General features: G+C 34.5%; 1 protein-coding gene across 1 annotated transcript; it reads left to right on the top strand.

Annotated features, from left to right (window-relative positions):
* The first annotated feature begins 401 nt into the window (after nucleotides 1-401).
* LOC146723559 (uncharacterized) lies at nucleotides 402-7,030 on the top strand. The gene is made up of 2 exons (XM_085481628.1): nucleotides 402-3,138; nucleotides 6,867-7,030. The coding sequence occupies exons 1-2, from the start codon at nucleotides 402-404 to the stop codon at nucleotides 7,028-7,030; spliced, it is 2,901 nt and encodes a 966-aa protein (XP_085337754.1).
* The last annotated feature ends 15,105 nt before the right edge of the window (nucleotides 7,031-22,135 follow it).

Genomic DNA, 22,135 nt, shown 5'->3' on the forward strand with positions numbered 1-22,135 from the left:
TCTCACGTACAAGCATGGGATATGCTGGATCATTTCCAACCTCCACACATCAGGATTTGAGAGTATAACGGTGGTTTTTGCCAAGGAGGAGAGGGAATCTCTCTTTAACGAAACCATAAAAAGGTATTCTATAAATATTTTAGGACGAATGGAAGAAGTAAAGGTTAAGGAGTATGATATGGAAGAGATACGTAATTTTATAGGAGGAAGATAGAGTTTCGTTGGTTTTATGTGGTTCTGACAATCTTTCAACCGATTTTTTGTACTGTTGCTTATCTAAAAAGCTGTCTTGTGGCTTGCTTGATGGAATGGACTTTAAATTTCCAAATGTGCATTGTTTCATTTATGAACCAGGAAAGGTGTTTTTAAAGAATAACGTAATCTCTAAGGAAATAGAACCTATGGTTGGAGAGGTGTTTCTACATTGTGGAGAAAATAGAAAAGGTGAGATCGAGAGAGGTTGTGATAGTGAGATCAAAGATTTGTCTTTAATAGAAAAGGAGATTGATGATGAAATTGTTAGGATGAGAAGAGACATGAACTATCAAAGAGTCAAGGATATTTGTGGTAAGGACTTGAGCAGACTGGGGTGTTTGATGGGAACTGAGGGGAGGATTTCTACAGAACTTTGCACCAAGATTAAGGAATTATTAGAAAGTGGTGGTGAAGTGCAGTTTGACGGGAGAGTGTTATTGGAAAAATTAGAGGAGGAAGAACCCGAGGGAGAAGAGTATTTTAAAGAGGGAGAGAGTTGGGCAGATGAATCAATAATGGCTATGGACAGCGGAAAGGTGCTATGTGAGATATTTCCATCGAAATTCAAATCCATAGATTTGGTAATCTCTAGAAAGGAAGAGAGAAAGGGTAAAGATGTACAAAGATACACCCAACACTTAAAGAAGGCTGCTCAATCACTCTTTGAAGGAAGGCTTTTGTATAACCCAATAGGGAAGATAACACAAACCAAGGAAAGGAAAGAGAAAATATCAAAGAAGCAACAGAAAATTATGGACGAGAATGAAAGAAGGATTCAAGAAGAAAAGAAGAGAAAAGATAACCAGCTCTTAAAATCTTTCTTTGCAAAATACAAGTCCCTAGATATGGAGGGCAAGAGAAGACACTTGGAAATGTGTTTTTTTGATTCAAAGGAGGTCTACAAGAAAGTCCTTCTCTTAAAGATAGAATACTACTATGAGATATGGTCTTTAGAGAAGAGAAAAGAAAATGTGGATGAGGGTATGCTGGTTCCTTGTTATCTCTCTTGCCTTGAATTTGTTGACAAATTCAAATCTACCTCCTCATCAGGAGAGCTAGAATTTGTTTTCCAAAAATTGGTAGATTCTGGGTTTATTAGTACTGCATATGAACTGATCCTTGAAAATAATTTAAGTTTAAATCTTAGATTTAGTGACACTAAAAATGGGGAAGATGAGGGAGAGATGAGAGCTTGCAATGCATCATCACTGGATCCAAGGCTTGGTAGACCAAATGAACTGGATATTTACTTCCAAATGAAATATGCTGGTGATAAGCTTAAAAGATCTTTAAACTCCAGAAAGGATAAAAGAGTTCTCTTTGAGCCTGATGAATGGCAAATTAAACTGTTGGATTTGGTTGATGACTATAAAAGCGCCGTTGTCTGTGCACCAACCAGCTCTGGAAAGACATTCATTTGCTTTTACGCCATAGAAAAAATTCTCAAAACTTCGGATACGGATGTGGTAATATTTTGTCTTCCAACTAAGGCCTTGGTGAACCAAGTGTCAGCTGATATCTATGCTAGATTCAATTCTAAAACGTATTCTAGAAGGGATATGGTACTTCAAGGAATATTTATGAAGGATTATCAGATAGATTCGTTTAATTCTCAAGTTTTAATTACAATACCTGGGATGCTAGAAACACTTCTTGCATCACCCCCCGCTTCCAAGATTGATTACCTGAAGAGAATTAGATACATTATCATAGACGAAGTACATAAGATATCTTCTGAAGAGATGGGTACCTCGATAGAGAGAATCATCCATCTCTCCCCTTGTCCCATTTTGGTTCTCAGTGCTACTTTAGGAAATTTACAAGGATTCTATTCCTGGATTAACAAAATTAAGGGGAATTGTGAGTTGGTGGTATACAAAGAGAGGTACTGTGAGCTGAAACCTTATGTGTACCATGGTGAGAGTGGTATTGTGGATAGTGATGATAGCGGGATTAATGATAGTTCTAGTGGCACTATTAGTGACAATTTAAGTAGTAGTAATTTCAGTGGTGGTGCTAGAATAACACCAATCTCAACACTTTTTGCCTTTTCTTACTCCCACATCAGAGAGTACGGCTTTAGCAATGACTTAAACTTCTTACCTGAAGAACTCTTGCAAATTTATCATTCCATTTATTCGGTGCTTAGAAAGGACCAAAGGGTCATGATAAAGGAATTGAAACCCTCCACCTTTTTCAAGAGTAATATTATAACAAAGAAAGATATTAAGAACTATGAAGACTTTGTTATCTCCAAGTTTTATTCTTGGATTTCTAGTAACTTACTTGATGACTCACAGGTTAGAGAGGTCTATGATCATTTAACGAGGAAGTGCATTGATGCATTTGATGAATTGGAAGGGTTAACCTTTCCTAATGCCACAAAGGATCCTGGAAAAGAAGATGTTAATAGTAATCCAAAATTCTCCTATACAACAAACTCTTTTTATTATTTAAGTGAAGAGTATCTCTTAACTAATATTTTAGATCTCTTAAACACTCTAAAGGAGAAAAACCTTCTTCCTTGCATTGTTTTCAGCATGGACAGGAATTTGTGTAATAAGCTAGCTTTGAGAGTGTATGAGGAATTGGAGAGATTGGAAATGAACGAGAGGGTAGATAAATCACAGCTAAGAAAAAGAGAGAGATTGTTAAAGGAGAGTAGAAGAAATAGGGATGAGAAAAAAAAGGAAGATTCGTGGATAGAGGATACAATCCAAGAGGAGGAGAATATAGGACTGTTAAATGTGGAGAAAAAGAACATAAAGTACTGCTTTTTAGATAAGACAGAGAAGTTGAGTGATTATGAAATGGAGGATTACATAAAAACCATAAATAGAAGTAGAAACATGGATTATAACTACACGGACATGTTGAATAGAGGTATTGGGATCCACCACAATGGAATGAACAAAAAATACAGAGAAATGGTGGAGGTCTTGTTCAGAATTAAACATTTGAAGGTCATATTTTCAACTGAGACACTCTCTCTTGGTATTAACATGCCATGTAGAACTGTGGTGTTCTCAGGTGACTCTCCACTCTTAGATTCTTTGAATTACAGACAGATGGCTGGTAGAGCTGGGAGGAGAGGATATGATACCCTTGGAAATGTTATATTCTTTGGCATACCAAAGAACAAAATACAAAATCTCATTATCTCCTCACTTCCTAACCTTAAAGGGGGGTATTCCTATACAAATTCTTCGTTTCTGAATTTACACCATAGGTACCTTAACTCTCTAGCCAGTCATCCTCTCTTTTGTATTAACTATGAACAATCAAAGAGTGGCGATACCTTAGGATCTAAGCTGTCTAAGATGAGCATTTCCAGTGGTAACACAAATTCTAAAGGTGTTTTTGAGAGAGGGTTGGCGCGTGAAAATAGAGGAGATAAGAATAGCGGTGATTTTGTACCATTGAACAGGTACAATTTATTCAATTTCTTCAGTTCAATAGAAAATAGAAAGTCCCTAATTGAAAGACAAATCAACACCCTGAGAGACAATAATTTTATATGCAAGGATGATAATCTGAGTTTTATCAGTGATGTTGTGGTGAGTAACAAGGACTTGGATTTAAATGTCTTTATTTTTATACTAATGGTATATAAAAATGTAATAAAAATTGACAATTTTTTAGATCCAATAAACTTCATGAATACTCTGTCTCACTTCTTTGAGGTAAGACCAGTCTACAGGGAGGGTAAGATTTTAAGGAAGTTGGATACGAGAATTGTTAATTATTGCTTAGATTTGAATAGAACCTATCTTAAGGAGATAGAATCTACGTATGGAGAAGAAATGAAGTTTTTACAGTCGCAATGTGGGGATCCCCTCATTAAAATTGGATCTTTCTTCTATTTTGATAGTTCTATCAAGAATAGCTATCTTTTAGATTTCTTTTTGCATGGTAAGGTAGATCTCATAGAAAGAGAGAATGGGATATCCATCTCAGAACTGTTTAAGGGATGTAGTGTTATTGATAACGTACTATCTTCTCTTATTAAAATGTATGAGGTGTATGAGTTGTGTGATGGTGGGAGAAAGATGTTGGTCTATGTTTATGAAATGTTTAGACATAAATTTACATCCATCTTTGCTTAAATAAAATTTAAATTTTCATTAATTAGCCCTTTAATGGATAGAACCACAGCTGAGGAACTGGAAAGCGAAATGTTAAGAAGTGTCTCTAAGGGAGTTACCAAGTACTTGAATTATGTAGAGAATGGTGGAAACAGAAATATTGAAATTAAATTAAGAAATAAACTGAAGAGAGAATTAACGAATTAAAATTGTACTTTTTATTTTACCTCCCTTAATATCTCTTCTAACCTCTTGGTAAAGATTTGAAGTGTAAATTTCTTACTTCTTTCTATTCCCCCTTTGCTTATCCTTCTGTACAGTGCTTTGTTTTTGCACAATAAAGTGATTTTACCTAAAAATTCATTCTCTTCTACTAGAAAACCACTTTCTCCGTTTTCTATCGTTTCTACCAATCCACCACTTCTTATTCCTATAATTGGGAGACCATTCATCATTGATTCTAGTGGTACTATTCCAAAATGCTCATTTCTAGCTGTAAATATCAATAGAGTAGAATTTCTATATAAATAATTCTTAATCTCATCATCACAGTTTAAGATGAATATAATACGTCTACACTCTCCTGATAACACCTCGTTACTACCCTTTACTTTAAATTTTATAATCTTTTTAATCGCTTCTTTAATGCTTGTAACATTTCCTATGACCTCATCACTAACTCTACCTCTTAATATGTAAATTTTATATCCTTTAGAGATCTCTAAAAGGTAATTGAAATAGGTGCTATCTTTATATTCGTTATATCCACCACAGATTATTAAATTTCTTACTTCACTTTCTTTATATATCCTTATTGTCTCTTCTATCCTTTTAAGAGCATCAATTCTATTAACAGACAGAATTATTGAATTTTCATATCTCTCATCTATCGATGTGTTATGTAATTCTTTGCTAACTGTGTTTCTAACACAGGGATACAGCAATTGGTAGTTTAATCTTCCAAATTCTTTGTAACAGGCATCTAAAGTAAAGTTTGAGTTAACAAAGATGAGATCTGTAAATGAAATTGAGAACTTCTCAAAGAACCTGAAAAAAGTGGAATATAGTGGAAATGTTTGTTTTTTAAGGAGATAATCCGGAAAATGACAGTAATAAAATATCTTGTTATATCTAATTCTAATTAGTGGTATGGTATATGGAATGGTATCCAATATTACAATATCATACCTTCTACTTATCAGAAGATAAAATGAGATATAGACCATTGAGATGAGAGACATAAGAGAATAGAACCTGTTAAATATGGAGTTAGGAATGAATCCACCCGTAATGATGAGCTTTATTGACAAGGGAAAAGATGCATTCTCGTTATAATTCTTTGTCATTATTGACACATCGTGGTTCAAACTCTTGAGAGATTCTGCTAGATCTATTATTAATCTTTCTGCACCTCCTAGTCCAAGATTTAGATGTATTATGCATATTCTTGCCATTTCTAGTTTATTCTTTCTTTATATAAACAAACTTTGATGACAAATTAAATTATGCTTTCCTTTACTGAAATTAGAATGGAGGGATTGAGGTGTATCAGATAAAGCCATATAAAGAAATAATGCAAAAACTTACCACACTTTGTTAATTTTTAAAACAAAAATATGGCTGCTTTAGATAAGTAAGTGATAGCCATATGGAGAGGGTTTTTACATGGGGAATGATCGTGACTACCTCATTATCACGATTGAGTACAAAGAGTGTGGGAAATAACATTACGCAGTAAAAAAGAGAATTTATTAATCAAAAGAGTAGAGAAAGGGCCTTCCTTTCATACACATCATACCTTCATGACCTTTATTCCAATGTTGCAGCTGTGCCCCAGGCAATGCTACTAGTTTTTAACATCATAAAAGATCCTTAAATATTCCATGGAAATATCGATACAAAATTTCTTCGAGAGGCCCCAATAAGCAAAGCTAAACCAACTCATTCTTCTCTATTACCCCTATTTCCTTTACTATCTCCTTATACTCTTTAAATATCTTAACATTCAAAGATTCTTTTAATATATCATCGATCCTCAAATTCTTAGGTACTCCAAGAATCAAAAAGAACTTCTTATCAAGAATGGCTCTCTCCCTTAATACCTCCAAAAGATACTCATTACATAGCCAATCGATACTGTAGCACTCCTTCAAATCCAAGATGTTAATTACATTATCCATCTCCCTTACATCCTTTTTAAATTTATTAAAGTTACCAAAATATAGAATGTACTTTACCTTTTTATATTTTATGAGTGGTGTGTCTTTAAAATGATACTTCTTCTTGTCATCCTTCTTGGAGGAGAGCGACTTGTCTCTGAGATAAAATAGAAATGAAATGAGTGTACCCAAAATGATAGCCAGGAGTGGTGAGGTAATAAAACAAATACCACAAGAGACAAGAAGAATTAAATAATCTAAGAGTGTACACTGAAAGATTGGTGAGATAAAACAGGGATATGAAAGAGATATCCCCATACAGATAGGAAACACTGCTATAACAACTTTAGGAATATACCCCTTTAAGGTAGTACCAAAGATCATCAATGGTATTATGGAAATACCCAAAATGAGAGAATCTATCTTAGATTTCCCACCACTCCTGTTAAAAAACAGCGAGGATGTACAAATAAAGTAGGACTGGTAGAAGGAAAAACTCCCAATCAAATTCCCAATAAATTGAGTCCTTAGTTCCTGTGAGATGTTCGTTTTAAGCTTCGTTTCCCTGGAGAAGGTAGATAGATTTATAGGGAGATGTACCAAGCTAAGTAAGGATATGGAGAGTATGTAAAGGGTGTTTTTTAGGATAATGGAAATATCAATCTTTTCAAATTTTAGGGATTTGTAGATGATGGTGGGGTACAACTTCAAACTATCTCTGGGGTACAAAAATCTCTCATCTACCAGTCCTTGGATAGAGACGCTTAGAGATGAGAATTTTAAGTATAAAAATGAAATGGCGTAAAAGATGAGGGTTATACAAAGAGTGTATAAAGGAATGGTATAAATGAAGGTGGGATATCTCTCTTGTAGCTTATAAGCTATAAAACCTAGAAGTAAAGCCAAACCAAATGTAAAAATAAATCTAAAGTCAAAGGATCCCTCATACAACTCTTTAAACCCAAAAGTGAATTGCATTGCTCCCACCCATCCAAAACAACCCATCATTACAGCCTTTGGAACCATCTCTAAGAACACTTCCAATTTGTATCTACTGATCACAAGAGAGTACAGAGAGAATAGAACAGTTGAAATGAAGATGCACAGAAGGGTATTTGTAATGATTGTGTCTCTATCTTCACTTAACTCTGCACACTTTTTGATTATCTTATCCACAATGCTTATATTCTCAATTATCACCCCTGACATAATACCACTTGGTATCTTTGTGACCATTCCATAAACCATCTGAGAAATGACCGTGTTGAAAAGGAAAATGGACATACTCAGATGCTCAAGCTTTAATGTATTTTGTGTATCTGGTAGGATATTTCTACCACAAGACATACAATCCATTAGAGTAAAGATCACTCCAATTGAGCAATAACTCAATATCTGTAGAGATTTTATTGCTATATTCTTTAATGGTATATTCATTTCTATCTTTCTTGTAATTAGGGGGAAATAAAAAATTGAAATTAAAGGGGAAATTAATAGGAGTACATTGGAAATGGTACTCTGGATAGATTAACCTTTTAGGGTTTAATCATCTACTAAATGACGTGATATATTAAATGCTATTAAGACATGTTAAGTTAAATGTAGAGAGTGAGTCTTATTGAATTTATCTCTAAGATGTAATAATCCTAGAGATAAGTTCCTAGGAGTTGTAAATGGTCTTAAATGGATAAGAATGTAATAAAGTGGTTTTACCATAAAAGGTATTTTGGAATGTTTTAAATAAAATTTGTGTTATGGTGGGGGTAGGTCTGTTGAATTGAATTTGTAAATGTTTCCTTATGGGGTATAATTAAAATGTTAACGAGATTTTTTGCAAAAATTCACAATATTCGTAAAAGATACCTTATAAGGAATAAATATATTTTTATAGATTATATTTGGGTATTCTCATTTAAGGTAATATTTTGGTTAAATTCGCTCCTTTAAAAACGATCTTTTCGAACCCAAGCAAATGAAACCAATTTGGATAGTTCTTATAATTCTATCATTCCTCTCTTTAAGCGTTGTGAGCTACAAATTAGTAGAGTCACTAAAAGAGGGTATAACTAGAGAAAAACGTGGATTCTCTGTCTTATCACTGATGGAAATGAATTCAGATCACACCCTTCCTGTTAACAACATGTTTAGAAGTCTCTTCATTTCTTTCAAGAACTTCATTGGTATCAAGTGTAAGGATGGTTTAAATTGTGGTAGAAGCATAAGATTAAGATATGGATGATTTAAATGGTGGTGCTAATTATGCCATTTTCTTAAATAAACTCTACTTAAGACTTCTCTATGGTTAGATACCAGTGACATACCTAAAGGTGGTATTGATATTGTACTAATTTATTCCCTTGTAGTAAATCCTTTCAGATAGTGTCTAAAGAGAAAAAGGAATAGGAGACAGTCTCATATTTGGATTGATAGTCCATTCAAAAGGAAAAAAGAATCCTTACCTCACCGGTGAAGAAGTGCTAAAATAAAGGTTTTATTTTGTTCAATCTCTCAACTCTCACCATTAAAATTGCTACCAGAGAGAAACACCCTCTCCTTCAATTTTAACACTTTGATATTCCTTCTCTTCTCAATCATTCTCTTTTTCTTACTCCTTCCTCCTCTAATTCCCTTTCTTCTCCCTATAGGAATGGAGAGTACCTCTTCTTTACATTCACTCCTACCTTCCAATGCTTTAATCCTTCTTTTGACCTCCTCTCTCAAATTTACCTCACTCTCACTTCCATACAAATCCATTTTACAAGCTATGGATATTTTATTGCTTAGGATCCTTAAAATCTTAACTCTACTCATCTCTTTATTACCCCCAATTAAATCACTCCTTCCTATAATACCCATCCTACCATCTTTTAATTCTACTGTGTTTACTGTTCTATTATAACTTCTATTCAGTGTATCATTTTCAAGATCTTTTATTACATTCTGTAATATAGAGGTATAATTCACTCCATTCCTTCCAATAGATTTGATATTCTCTGGTAACACTTTAGATAACCCTTCTAACCCTCCAACCTCTATCAATAAATCAATAGCTATCTCCCAACCCAGAAGAAGTACTAGATTCCTACAATATAACAAACCTTTACCTCCTAAAATGACCTTCCCTTTCAGGAATTCAACAATTTTATTATAAAGAGAGTTTATTGTATCTTTAAACGAACAATCCCCCAATTTCTCTTCAAATTGCTTTAAATCTATCATTTCATCTAATCCCATATCCAATACACCCTTTGTATGGACGTAAAGTATCAATTTACTGTTCATATAGAATCTATTCGTCTGGTCTATCTTTAACAAATTATTTAGCTCTTTTACTTCCTTTTTTAGTTCTTTGTTAGCAACACACAGTCTCTCTATCTCACTTTTAATTTCTACTCTATCATCCATCCACCGGGGGTTCTAGCAATCCCTCAGAGTTAGAGCAATACCTTGGATTGAGCACTTTTAATAACCAAAATTACCATTTATTTATTAATTAAAAAAGTAAACCTTTCTATCTCTACATCCACATATCAACGACCCATTGAAATAATCAAAACAAAATATTTCATCGTTACATGTTAACTCAGAGATAACCTTCTTGGATTTAAGAGAATAGAACTTAACCGTTCTATCCTTGGAGCAGGAAATAACCAAATTGCTACGAAAATCTAAATTATAGACATAGTGAACATGGGAGTAAGAGTAAATAAGATTACCCGTATTGATACACCATATCTTAACAGTCCTATCAAATGACCCACTTGCTAGGTATACACCATTTGGGGATATCTTGACAGTAGTTACTATATTCTTATGTTCTAACCTTTTAAATAGAAGGTTATCTCTCCATATTATCACTCTTCCATCATCACCTCCCGATACGATGGTATTTTGATGTGCATCTAAACAATTGACTCTTCTTTCATGTCCTATTAAATCACAAAGAAAGGTTAAATTCTTGTAGATTTTGATCTTTGGATCTCTTGAACAGGAGATAATAAACTCTCCATGTGTTATAAAATTAGTTACTGGTGTATCATGAGAATATGAAAAAATACATTCACCACTGAGTTTCCAAACTCTAATGGTTTTATCTCTACTAGAACTGATGATAAAAGCATCTTTGTAGAATAACACTCCTGTAATGGAATTCCTATGGCCCGTGAACTTTCTAATAAACTCCCCCTTTACAGTGTAAAGATTTATGGTGTGATCCATGGATCCAGAAATAACGTGTTGGTTATCCTGGGATATCTCTATAAACTGAACCCAGTGTGTGTGGTTTTTTATTATTTTTATTTGTGTTTTGGTTAGAGAATCCCAAAATCTGACCGTACAATCACCTCCCCCACTTACCACATACCTCCCACACTTTGAGTATTTCACACATAGCACTGCTCCTTCATGTCCACTAAAGCTAGAAGAACAGTAAAGAGCTGGTCTTGATCTATTAGGATCATCTAAAATAAATTTTATGGTAATGCAATCTTCATATGTCGTTATATTCTGTGTTACTAATACCTCCTTCAGTGTATTTTCTATTACATGTCCATTTACATACAGAGTTGGGTTATCCTCACCCTCTAAAAGTGTGATAAGATGTTTTCTTTCTATTTGAATTGGTACTTGCAACCTCTCAGACTTCTTTGTTCCATCACCATTTTCAAATTGAATTAACACCAATTCTGACATTCAAGGGGCTTTAGAGTAAAATTTTAGGAGCTTGGAGAAACTTCTTTGTATTTGCTTTTATCTGTTTTTAGATAGAGGGAACTAAGGAATTAAAAATGAAAGTTAATTTCTATTCGAGAAAAGTGTATGGAAATTTGAAGTAGGAGTTGGAACACCAACTGTACATTAGAGATCCACGCTACTCTTATTACATCTCCTAACACCACCCACAATTCTACATAGAAGGTTTGGTTCAAATGAGGTAAAGGATGAGGAGTGAATGTGGTGTTCTCCAGAACAGGGTTTAATAACCATGACTTTCTACATTAAAGCTAGGATCACACCTATCTACCTGTGTAGATTTAAAAGGGGTGTCACTTCATCTCCAAGGGAAGTTTGAAAAAGTATAGTAGATGATACATCCCTGAGTGAGTTGTGTTACCACATACTCCTTTAGGTTCCTTATATTGTAATTTGTTACCACAAATTATAAGTGGTACCTTATGTGTTGGTTTTTTGACATGATCATTGTTTTTATATTTCGTCCACTCAGCATTTCCATGGCTTGCTGTGATAACTAAGGTGTAACCATTATCTTTACATACTTTATGTAAGATACCAATGGATCATCTCCTGTTGTGTCAATCTTGTGTGTATCATTCTTGTAACCTTACAACACCCAAAGATGAAAAGTTACAAAGGATGAATGATACATTGTTTTTAAATCGCCTCCATACATTCATGCAAAACGTGTGGAATTATTATTTTTAGCTCAGGATTGTAAATACATATCTCGTGAATGAGAGCAGAACGTACATCCTGAGTTATCAAAGTTTCATTAAGTATAGGACACGCTTTCCATCATCGCCAATCTGAATTTCTGAAAGGTAATTCTTGAATAGTATATCAGAAAACGTATTCGTAATCGGATCTTTTTCAAAAATTACATTCACCCCAAAATCCTTGTCATATTTACGCACTGTGAATATTTCATTTCCATCTTCGACAAATTTGCTCATTAGCTCTCCCATTCCATTAGTCCTGAAATTGAAGAATACAAGTGTATCTTCTTCCAAGAAAAGATGTGGTTCAAAGAACTCGTCACTGATATCTCTTTCATAATGCTATTTTATACAGTCTTTGATACTTAAATTCTCATTTCTTTCATTTTCTATATTTCTCATCATATTGTAACTCTTTCTATCCTTCTTTGTCTCTCAAACTTTCTTTAACCATACCCTTAAAGATGAATAAAGACACACTATCACCACCCTTATTTTGTATCCCAGTTCTTATTGTCTCATAACCCGTTTCTCCATTCCCCTTTTGATCTGGAGGAAGTCCCATATACTCGCCAGTGCATGTAAAAAGAGAGTATTTACACAGGGATATGATGTATCTTTATACTATCACACCCTTCTCTGTCATGTTGCAAACGGAGTCACATATATGAAATATTAAGTAGTTACTAACTCTAGCCTTATTTAACTTTAGACAATAGAAGGATTAAATTTACTTACTTACCGGCACCCCTGTAAAATAAAATTTAATGACATCAATTCCACCAATCTTCTCAATATTAAATATTCTCTTTGATAAAGATGAAGCTGAAGCGTTTTTGTCAACAAGAAATGTATTTTATAGTGAGTTATCCTGCCCAAAGTGTTTAGAGATAATGATAAGAAATAGAGAGAGGAGATCATTTAGATGTGATGGAAGACAATGTAACATTGAGATAAGCCAGAGAAAATACACCTTTTTCTTTAGGAGTCGTTTAAACTGTGCTCAGATCCTTCACATAGCCTATCTCTGGCTTAACCGTTGCACACAAACACAAATCATGGCACAGACTGGTCACTCAAGTCGTACAATCAGTGTGTTTTTGCGACACTTTCGAAAGCTAGTAACTTCAACATTGGAGGTAAGTGATCAAGTCATTGGGGGAGAAGGTGTTGTGGTAGAGATCGATGAGACAAAGCTTGGGAAAAGAAAATACAACAGGGGCCATCAAGTTGATGGTGTTTGGATAGTAGCAGGTGTGGAGAAAACCGAGCGAAGAAAAGTGTTTTTAGTTGAGGCACAAGACCGTTCTGCAGAAACATTACTTGAAATTATAAGAACACATGTTTTGCCTGGGTCTATAGTCCACACAGATATGTTCAAGGGGTACTCTAGGGTCTCAGTGGAACTGGGGTTTGTCCATAAGACAGTCAATCACTCACTGAACTTTACTGATCCAAATACAGGTGTCAACACGAACACCATCGAGGGAAATAACAATGCACTAAAAATAATGATTAAACCAAGAAATAGAGTCAAAAACATTGGAGATAATCTGGGAGAGTTTATTTGGAGAAGAAAGCATAATAATAAAGTTTTGGATGGTCTTTTAGAAGCAATGAGAGATATACATTATGATATAACATAACAACAATAGAAAGTCAAGTATTACATCTCCAATTTACATCACATCTAAAAACGATCTTTAGATCATTTCCATTTATTGACATCCGATGTTGTCAAGTATTAACACCTATTTACAAATAAGCTAGATAAATCTATCTTAAGTCAATAATGTAACATAAGTTGAGGTCACAAGATAAGACCTTGGTAAAGGAAGACAAAGGGACTTTCAATAAATAACTATCCTCCCACTCCATTAATGTCGTAGGTTCACCATAATTTTCATTTATACCTGCATTGTTTATGCAAAGTCTCACTTTGTAAAATACTACAGTGAGATGGACGCATAAAATGCATTTAAATGAACACTGGTTAGTATAACTAAAAATTTTATATAAACATTTCACACTAAGAGGAGAAGGGATCTCACCCCTTAGGATGTACCTTAGTGAAATAATCCTAGAGGGATTTAAGTCATACGAAAGAAAGATAATAATATCGGGCATAGATAGATCATTTAATGCCATAACGGGTTTAAATGGATCGGGAAAGAGTAATATTCTGGATGGAATATGTTTTGTGCTAGGAGCTGAAAGCATGGGATTGCTGAGAGTGTCAAACTACAAGGAATTGATAAATAATAAATGTAAGGAATGTAAAGTGACACTAAGGTTCAATAACAATGACAAGGAAGGATCACCATTAGGATATAACCACTATGATGAGATTGTTGTAAGTAGGTGTATTGATTCAGATGGGAAGAGCAAATACTCAGTAAATGGACACAGCTGCAGTTCTCTTACCGTTTCTAAAATGTTTGGCTCTATTGGGCTAAGTTCTGTTAAGGGATCTAGCTCTCCCTATTTTGTGATAATGCAGGGACACATCACAAAGATTCTAAATATGAAAAGTAAAGATTTATGCGAGCTGGTAGAAGAAACAGCCGGGATCAGAGGTTATGAAATGGAGAAAGAAAAGGCAATGGCCATGTTAGAAAAGAAAGAAAATAAATTAGTTGAAGCGAAGGAGAGTTTATTTAGAAGGATATCACCATTTTTTGACAAGTTGAAATGTGAAAGGGATGCTTACTTGGAGCAAGAAAGGTGTGAGGAGAAAAGAGAGATAAATAGAGCTAGGAAAGAGGAAATAGAAGAGATGTTAACTAAAAGTGAGGTGGGTAATCTTAAAAAAGCTTTGGAAGAGACTTTGAAGGTGTACATGGAAGAGAGAGTGGCGTTAGAAGAGATTGAGAATAGAATGGATCAAATCAAAGATGAAAGTGAGGAGGTTGATATTCTCGGAATACAAATATCGATAGACCAGGAATACAGAAATATAAACAAAGTTAAGAAGGAAAAGAACGAAGTATTAAGTAAAATAGGGCTGTTAAGTAGGGAACTAGAAAGTGTCTCAGAGGTACCTGAGAATAACAAAATTTGTGATATTTTGGATGTATTGAGAGAAAGAGAGAGTTATCTAACGAGAGAATTGAAAAATAAAGAAATGTGCAAATCGGGAATTAAAACCACGATCTCGTGTGTAGAAGAGAAAATTGAAGAACTGAGAAAGTTGAAGAGAAGGAGAGAAGAGTTAGAGTATGTCAAAAAACAGGAAAATATGAAAGAAGAGGAGGGTCTTATGAAGGAGAGTCTATTAAGCTTGATGGAAAGAATTGAAATGGTAGAGGAGATGGAAAGAGAGATGAATGAACTAAAGCACACAATCTCTGATATGAAGAAGAGATTAAACTACCCTTATGGTAAAGAGGGGATATATGGAACGGTAGATGAGAATATTTGGGTTAAGAGTGATAAGTATGGATCTTTAGTGGATACAATAATGGGAGGGAGAGGGAAGTATATTATTGTTGAGAATGAAAAACTTGGTGTTGAGTTGCTAAAGAATACGAACAGGAAAATCAATGTAATACCACTAAATAAGATAAAGGGAAAGATTTTAAACTCGAACATCTTGAAAGAAATTAGAAAATCAGGCGGTGTAAATGTAATGGATGTTCTGAGATACAATGAAAAGGTTAAAAAAGCTATTGAGCATGTATTTAACAATTATTTTATATTCGAAGATTCGAACTCTGCCAAGAGGGTATGCTTTGAGTACAAGGTTGTGTGTATAACATTGAGCGGTACTATTTACGATCCTAAGGGTACATTAACAGGGGGTGAGTTACCGAGGTATAACCACGTGGTTATAAGAAAATTGGAGATTATGGAGAATGAGAGAAGAGTTAAGGAACTAAAAGATGGTATAAATAACATATTGGATGAAATATCTAAAGAAAGTGTTGTTTTTGGAAGTATTAACATTAAATGTGGTATTACAAATGAATTAGATTCTCTGAGAGATAGGGTGAGAGAAAGAATTGATAGATGGGAAAGGTTAGAAAGAGTAGAAAAGGATATAACACTAGTAAGTAGCAGAATCGATTTTATAAGTAATTTATTGAATGGATCAAGTAAGGGAGAGATAGAGCTAGATGAATTAAGGAGGGAAATACTTGAGAAGGAAAGATTGAAGAACGAGACAGAAAAAAATAATTTGAAGAGAGAGGAATTCAGAAATGAGCTGAGAGAATTGGAAAAGAAAAGGAAAATGATTGAATTGGAAGAGGAGAGGATCTCAAGTAAGATAAATCTTTGTAAGAGGAGTGTTAGGGAGTGTGATATTAGGAATAGTAAAAAGAGTGTTAGTGAAAGGGAGGAAAGAATGCTAGAGCCAAAGAGGGAGTATTTGGTAAAAAATCTTAACAAATCTAAGAACAAAATGAAAAAGATACATTCTAAGATAGAGGAAAGTTTAAACAAAGGGGGTATTTCCTATCCAACAGAAGGGGAGTCTTTCCTTCTCAAGGAAACAGAAAGGAAGATGAAGAGAGTGAGTGTAAGGGAAGAGTGTTTAATGAATGATGAAGTGGAGAATGAAGGGGTGGGAGAAGAGAAAGTGAGAGAAATTTTGAGGGAGTTGGGTATAAATGAGAGAATCTTTCATTTAGTTTCACTGCCAATTCAGCAGAGAGGAGGAAGAGAGCTTGAAGAGGGAGTATTTTAACATTCAGAGGGAGATGGAGAGTCTAAGAGGTGTAAGAAAGACAAAAATGGATCCAAAAATTTTGACCTCTTGGAGAAGAATGAGGAGAGCATCAAAGCCTTAGGAAGAAAAGATCACCAGACTTGAGAATGATAAAGGGAAGATAAAGCAAAGTATCGAAGAATTGAACAAGCTCAGTAAGACTGAGGTAAATAAAGCGTTTAACCACATCAACGGGAAGATTGGAAAGTTTCTAAAATTTTTTATTGAGGAGAGTGACGTGGTTCTATCTCCAAGTTATGAACTAAGGGTTAGGATAGGTAATTGGAAAGATTCCCTCTCTGAGCTGAGTGGGGGACAAAGAAGTCTTATTGCCCTCAGTTTGATATTTTCCATGCTAACGTACAGATCAGCACCCTTTTACATTTTCGATGAGGTTGATTCTGCATTAGATCTGAACCATACCCAAGGGATGGGTGAGATTATAAGAAAAGAATTCAAAAACTCACAATTTTTCGTTGTGTCCCTCAAAGAGGGGATGTACAACAATGCCAACAAGATATACCAAGTTTATTTGAGTGATAGCAAGGTTAATATCAGGAATATAAAATAGATAAATTTTGACTTTAGTATCACTCTCCAACTCATTTTAATTTATTTACACTCTTTAGATGTAACGGTGAGTCATTGGTTCTATTCTTATTATTGGGTACTATTTAATATTACGAATGTACCATTTATGTAAAGAGTAAGGGGAAGGGTAAATATAAATTAATTGAATATGTCCCATTATGGCAAAGATTGAGAATCTAAAACATAGAGAGGGTTCTTCAAAAGTATAAATAAAAATTGTACTTATAAAATATTAAGAATGATTGGAGTTATTCAAAAGACAAGGAAGATAGGAAATATCTGTAACACAGAGAAATATAAAGAAGAAATATTGTGTGATCTTAGAAGGATAAAATCACTGAATAAGTGTAAATATAAATCATGTAATGTACATCTAAGAGAATCTCTTGAAGAGTATTACCATAAGAATGAGTATAAACTCATGCTAGCTAACATTAGCAGGGTTGATTTATTTAGGGAATTGGAATCTCAAATAAATGAACTATCATCAGAGACAGTTAGTTCCGATACGGAGGATGTAAACAAAAGAGAAAACGAACTCAAAGATAAAAAAATGAGTGAAGTGAATGACATTGGTGGGTGTAACAGTATAAATATAGTTGATACAACCAGTAGTTGTACCTCTGAGATACGATTGGATATACCGAGAGGTAAAGGGGAGAGTGAATCTACAATTGATGTAGAAGTAAATAAAATAAGAGAAAGTGAGGAGATAAAACCACAAAGTATTGGTTCTACCTCCCTTGATACACCACAACTCTCCATAGACACAACTAGCAAAGAATCACAAGCAATAACCAAGCATTCCAACACAATAAGCTATGACTCATTGACAGAGGAAGAGAAGCACTTCCTAGCTGTACATAGCTGTAGGATGATAAAAAAGAGATCTGGGAAGTGGAAGATTGTCAGGTTTTACCTTTTTATCAAAAAGAAGCTGTTTGGGAAAACAAATGACAAGAATTACTTCCCAAAGAAGAGTGTAAATCCATTCATCTATGAGTTGATTGAATATTTAAAGGTAAACGGTGCAAAGGAGCGCGGGATCTTTAGATTGGGTGGTAGGCCCAGTGTGTACAACACTGTACCTCACGACATACAGAGGGGTGAGAGGATTGACTTTACAAAGTATGATATTACAAACCTAGCTTCTATCCTTAAAGCTTATGTAAGAGAGGTGTTGGATGGCTTACTTCCCCTATCCCCTTGTAAAGCAATGTACAGGTGTATTTCAAACGAGTCTAGGGAGGACTTGGTATTGCATCTAAAGAAGTACTTTCCCTGGTGTATACCACCACAGGAAAGGAGGTTATTTATAGCACTGCAGGATCTATTTAGCAAGATAAACGACAATGCACACACAAATTACATGACCACTAAGAACATTCTTCTTATTGTTGCTCCAACAATCTTCCCCTCTAAGAGTGTCAGCGAACTCAACGATGCATTACTCCAAGTGGACATCCTTGTGGAGGTCTTTGGGTTGAACTACAAGGATGTCCCCTTGGATGTATTTGAAAGCGTTAAGAAGAAGTACACGTCAAAATTAAAGTAAACCCTTTATTATACCCCCATGTTTTGTTTAACCTTTACAACCCTCTTCTCTACATCCTCTTCATCTCTTCTCTGATCTCAGTTAGGATGCACTCTGCACTTCTCTCTTTCTTAACCCTCTCTACTAACACATCAATCACACTTTCCATTTCTCTTATCTGGGACTTGAGCCGTGTGTTGATCTCTTTTATTTCCTTATTCCTCTGTACAGCCTTTTTATACTTCTCTGTATACTCCTCACACATCTCTTTGGCAACCTCACTCCCTCTATCAATACATCTCTCTATGTACTCCTTGGTGTATAGAACATTTCTACTTTTCAAACTTTCTACCTCTTCTTTGTATGACTCAATGATGAGATCTTTGTGTTTGAGCGTGTCTTTCAATTTCTTGATCTCCTCTTTGTATCTCTCTTCATGTTCTTTGTTTTCCTCCCTGGTGTTTTCTGGAGTGTGCTGTGGATGTACCAATTCATTTTCAGGTTCCTTGTTTGATTCTTCATTTTGCTCTAGACCCTCTCTAACACACTCTGATTCTCTCACATCATCAATTAAGCTATCTTCTATGAATATTTTAGTTATTGTATTTTCACATTGTGGTGTTGTACTCCTCTCTACTTCTTCTTCATTGTCATTGTGATCATCCATATTACCTAATTCTATGAGAGATATCATTCCACTTCCATTAACACATTGAGAAGAGACTTGGAACGTGTTTTGGGGTGTAGTAAGGTCATGAGATATGTACATTATATTCTCATCTCTGTGTAATGATGTTATTTGAGATGTATCCTTTCTTTTTGTACTCTCCTTCTCCTTTAATAATCTCTTTTTTGATTCTCTTCTCATCTCTGGGTGTAGTAACTTTGGGATGTATGCGGTAGAGTGGCTGGGATTATGCTATTCTTTGGGGTAGAGGAAGTAGTAAGAACTAAAGAGATAGGGATTGTAGAAAAGGTGTTGAAGTGTATCCTAGGGATACAACAATGTAAAGTAAATCAAAAATAGAGAGGTGGAACAAATAACTTGAAATGAAAAGATGCTTTACTCCCATCTCCTTCTATACACTCAACTAGGTCTAAATTTCTCAATTCACTAATTAACCATTTGAAATTAAAATATCAAAAGATTTGGCATGGCAATTTAACTCATAAAAATGATCAATATCCATCTGTGATCTGATGGGTTATTGATCCAATTATTAAAGTCTAATGACCATTCCATTTCCAGAGAAATATCAATCTGCTCATTTATTTAACATGTTCCATAAAATATAAAAGAAGAGAAGAGTGGTACTCAAATGTTGTATTTGTGTTTCTTGATCATTTTCAGATTTTTAAGTGGATGTGAAGATAAGAAAATTTGCATTATTTTTGTGGGGAGTAGGGATGGATTGTATAATGTTGATGAGGTTAGAGTACTTGATCCTATAGAGGATATGTTTGGTGATATGTCTAGTGCCTTTAGTGAGAGTACCCTAGAAAGAATTCACATTGATACCACAAAGGATACCTTTGAGGAGATTCTATCACTGAATAAAAAGAAAGTAAACTTTGATGCATGCATAAAGGATAGATCCATAGTTGATGTATTGTTAACAGTAAACAAGTACATTTCATTTAGTGATAACACCAAGAATTTGTATCAGAATTTGTTGTTTTCATTGATGTGGCTAACAGAAGATGGAAATAATGAGGTTTGTGAGGAGTTGATTGGAAATGGCACCATTAGAGAGGATGCAATGAGAGTGATACTTGAAGTGTTTCTAGATATGGTTGGATTGACATTTAGAGATAGGAAGGGTGTATTAGAAATAAGAGGTGGCGATGAAAGGGTTAGGATAAACGTGAAAAATGAATTGATAATTGAGCCACATGTCTTGACCTGTCTTAGACATTCAACACAAGACTTTCTGGGAATACTTAGAATCTTCTACAACCTTTGGTGTATTGACTCACTTGAGGTAAGGAGAAGTGAGTTATCAAAGAAGGAGTTGGAATCTATAGCCCAGTTTAAGATAGTCAAACTCAAACTTGTCATGTCTTGTACCCTAGATGTAATACTAGAAAGCGATGTATTGAGAGAGAACTTGAAGGTATTGGATATTACAGTTGATGACGTAATGGAAAATGATTTCAAAAAATTGTCTAAATTTTCACTAGATGAACTCCACATTGATAAAATCAATACTTATAGAATTATAAAATATCATCAATTCATTTACAATGATTGTGAGTTACAAAGAAGTCTCAAAGTATTAAACATATTAAGATTTGGGGTCAAGGATAATAAGAGTATAGAAATACTAGCAAAATCGTATTCTTTAACAAAGCTCGTTTTAAATGGTATAACGTTAAGTTTCATTTTTGAGTGTGTTTTTATTCTATTTGACCACAGTAGTAGATTTACAGAGAGCCTTGAAGAGCTGACAATATTTTTACCTGACGTGATACACCACGATGATGTGAGTGGGGGAGAGAGAAGATGTGTAGAGGTTGTTCCATTGGATCTGATCTTTACAAGCAAAAAACTACAAAGAGATTTAAAAAAGCTGGGTATCAGTGTTGTAAAAACAATTGAGGGGAATGGATATGAATCTGCAAGGAACATTGTTGCCGGATAAAGTGGTATCGAAACCACATATTATCCTCAACCCCCATTCCTAAGGTAGGATTAAGGGCGATTATATTTAATAGTTAAATATAATCACCCTTACAATTATTTTAAATAAAAGAAGTATTTTATGAAAGGAGAGTTTAAGAGAAAGGGCCTGTCCACCAGTGGTAGTGGTGAGACAGGTGACATTGGCGCCCCAGCAGAAAGATATGAGGAAGTGAATGAGTTAGTTAAGCAATTAGAAGAAAATCTCTTTATGATAAGAGGTGGAAACTATAATTTTAAAACATATGATGGGAAAAATAAGGGTGAGGAGGCAGAGAAGTGGCTCCAACAATTTTTACCCTACATATCAAGATGGAAAGATGAATTAATTTTATCATATATAGCAGTTAGTTTAGAGGGAAGAGCAGGTATCTGGTATGAAGGAGCCAGAGGAGAGGAGATTAACAATTATCAGGAATTCGAGAAGGAATTTCGAAGGATATTTTGTAAGAAGACGGAATATCAAACAGGTGAGCTGTTTAAATTGTTAAACACAACAATTTCTCTTAATAATATTTTCGAACACTTTTCAAAGATTAGAAATGTGTGGAAGAAGACAAATATTGGATTTGAAGAAGTTCATCAAGAAATACTAAAAAATTTTAGTGGTTGGGTTGGGACAGAATTAGAAAATGTCAAGAATTTTAAAGAGTTATTGGATAAAGCCTTG

The sequence above is a fragment of the Nylanderia fulva genome, unplaced genomic scaffold (genome assembly GCF_048542155.1).
Source record: "Nylanderia fulva isolate GAGA-0341 unplaced genomic scaffold, ASM4854215v1 Scaffold187, whole genome shotgun sequence".
Lineage (NCBI taxonomy): Eukaryota > Metazoa > Arthropoda > Insecta > Hymenoptera > Formicidae > Nylanderia > Nylanderia fulva.

Bases quoted from the DNA above. Each gene is read 5' to 3' on its own strand.
- LOC146723559 (XM_085481628.1), top strand. From the start codon at position 402: ATGGTTGGAGAGGTGTTTCTACATTGTGGAGAAAATAGAAAAGGTGAG. The intron at 3,139-6,866 runs GTATTGGGATCC...TACCCCTTTAAG, and splicing joins CACGGACATGTTGAATAGAG to GTAGTACCAAAGATCATCAA.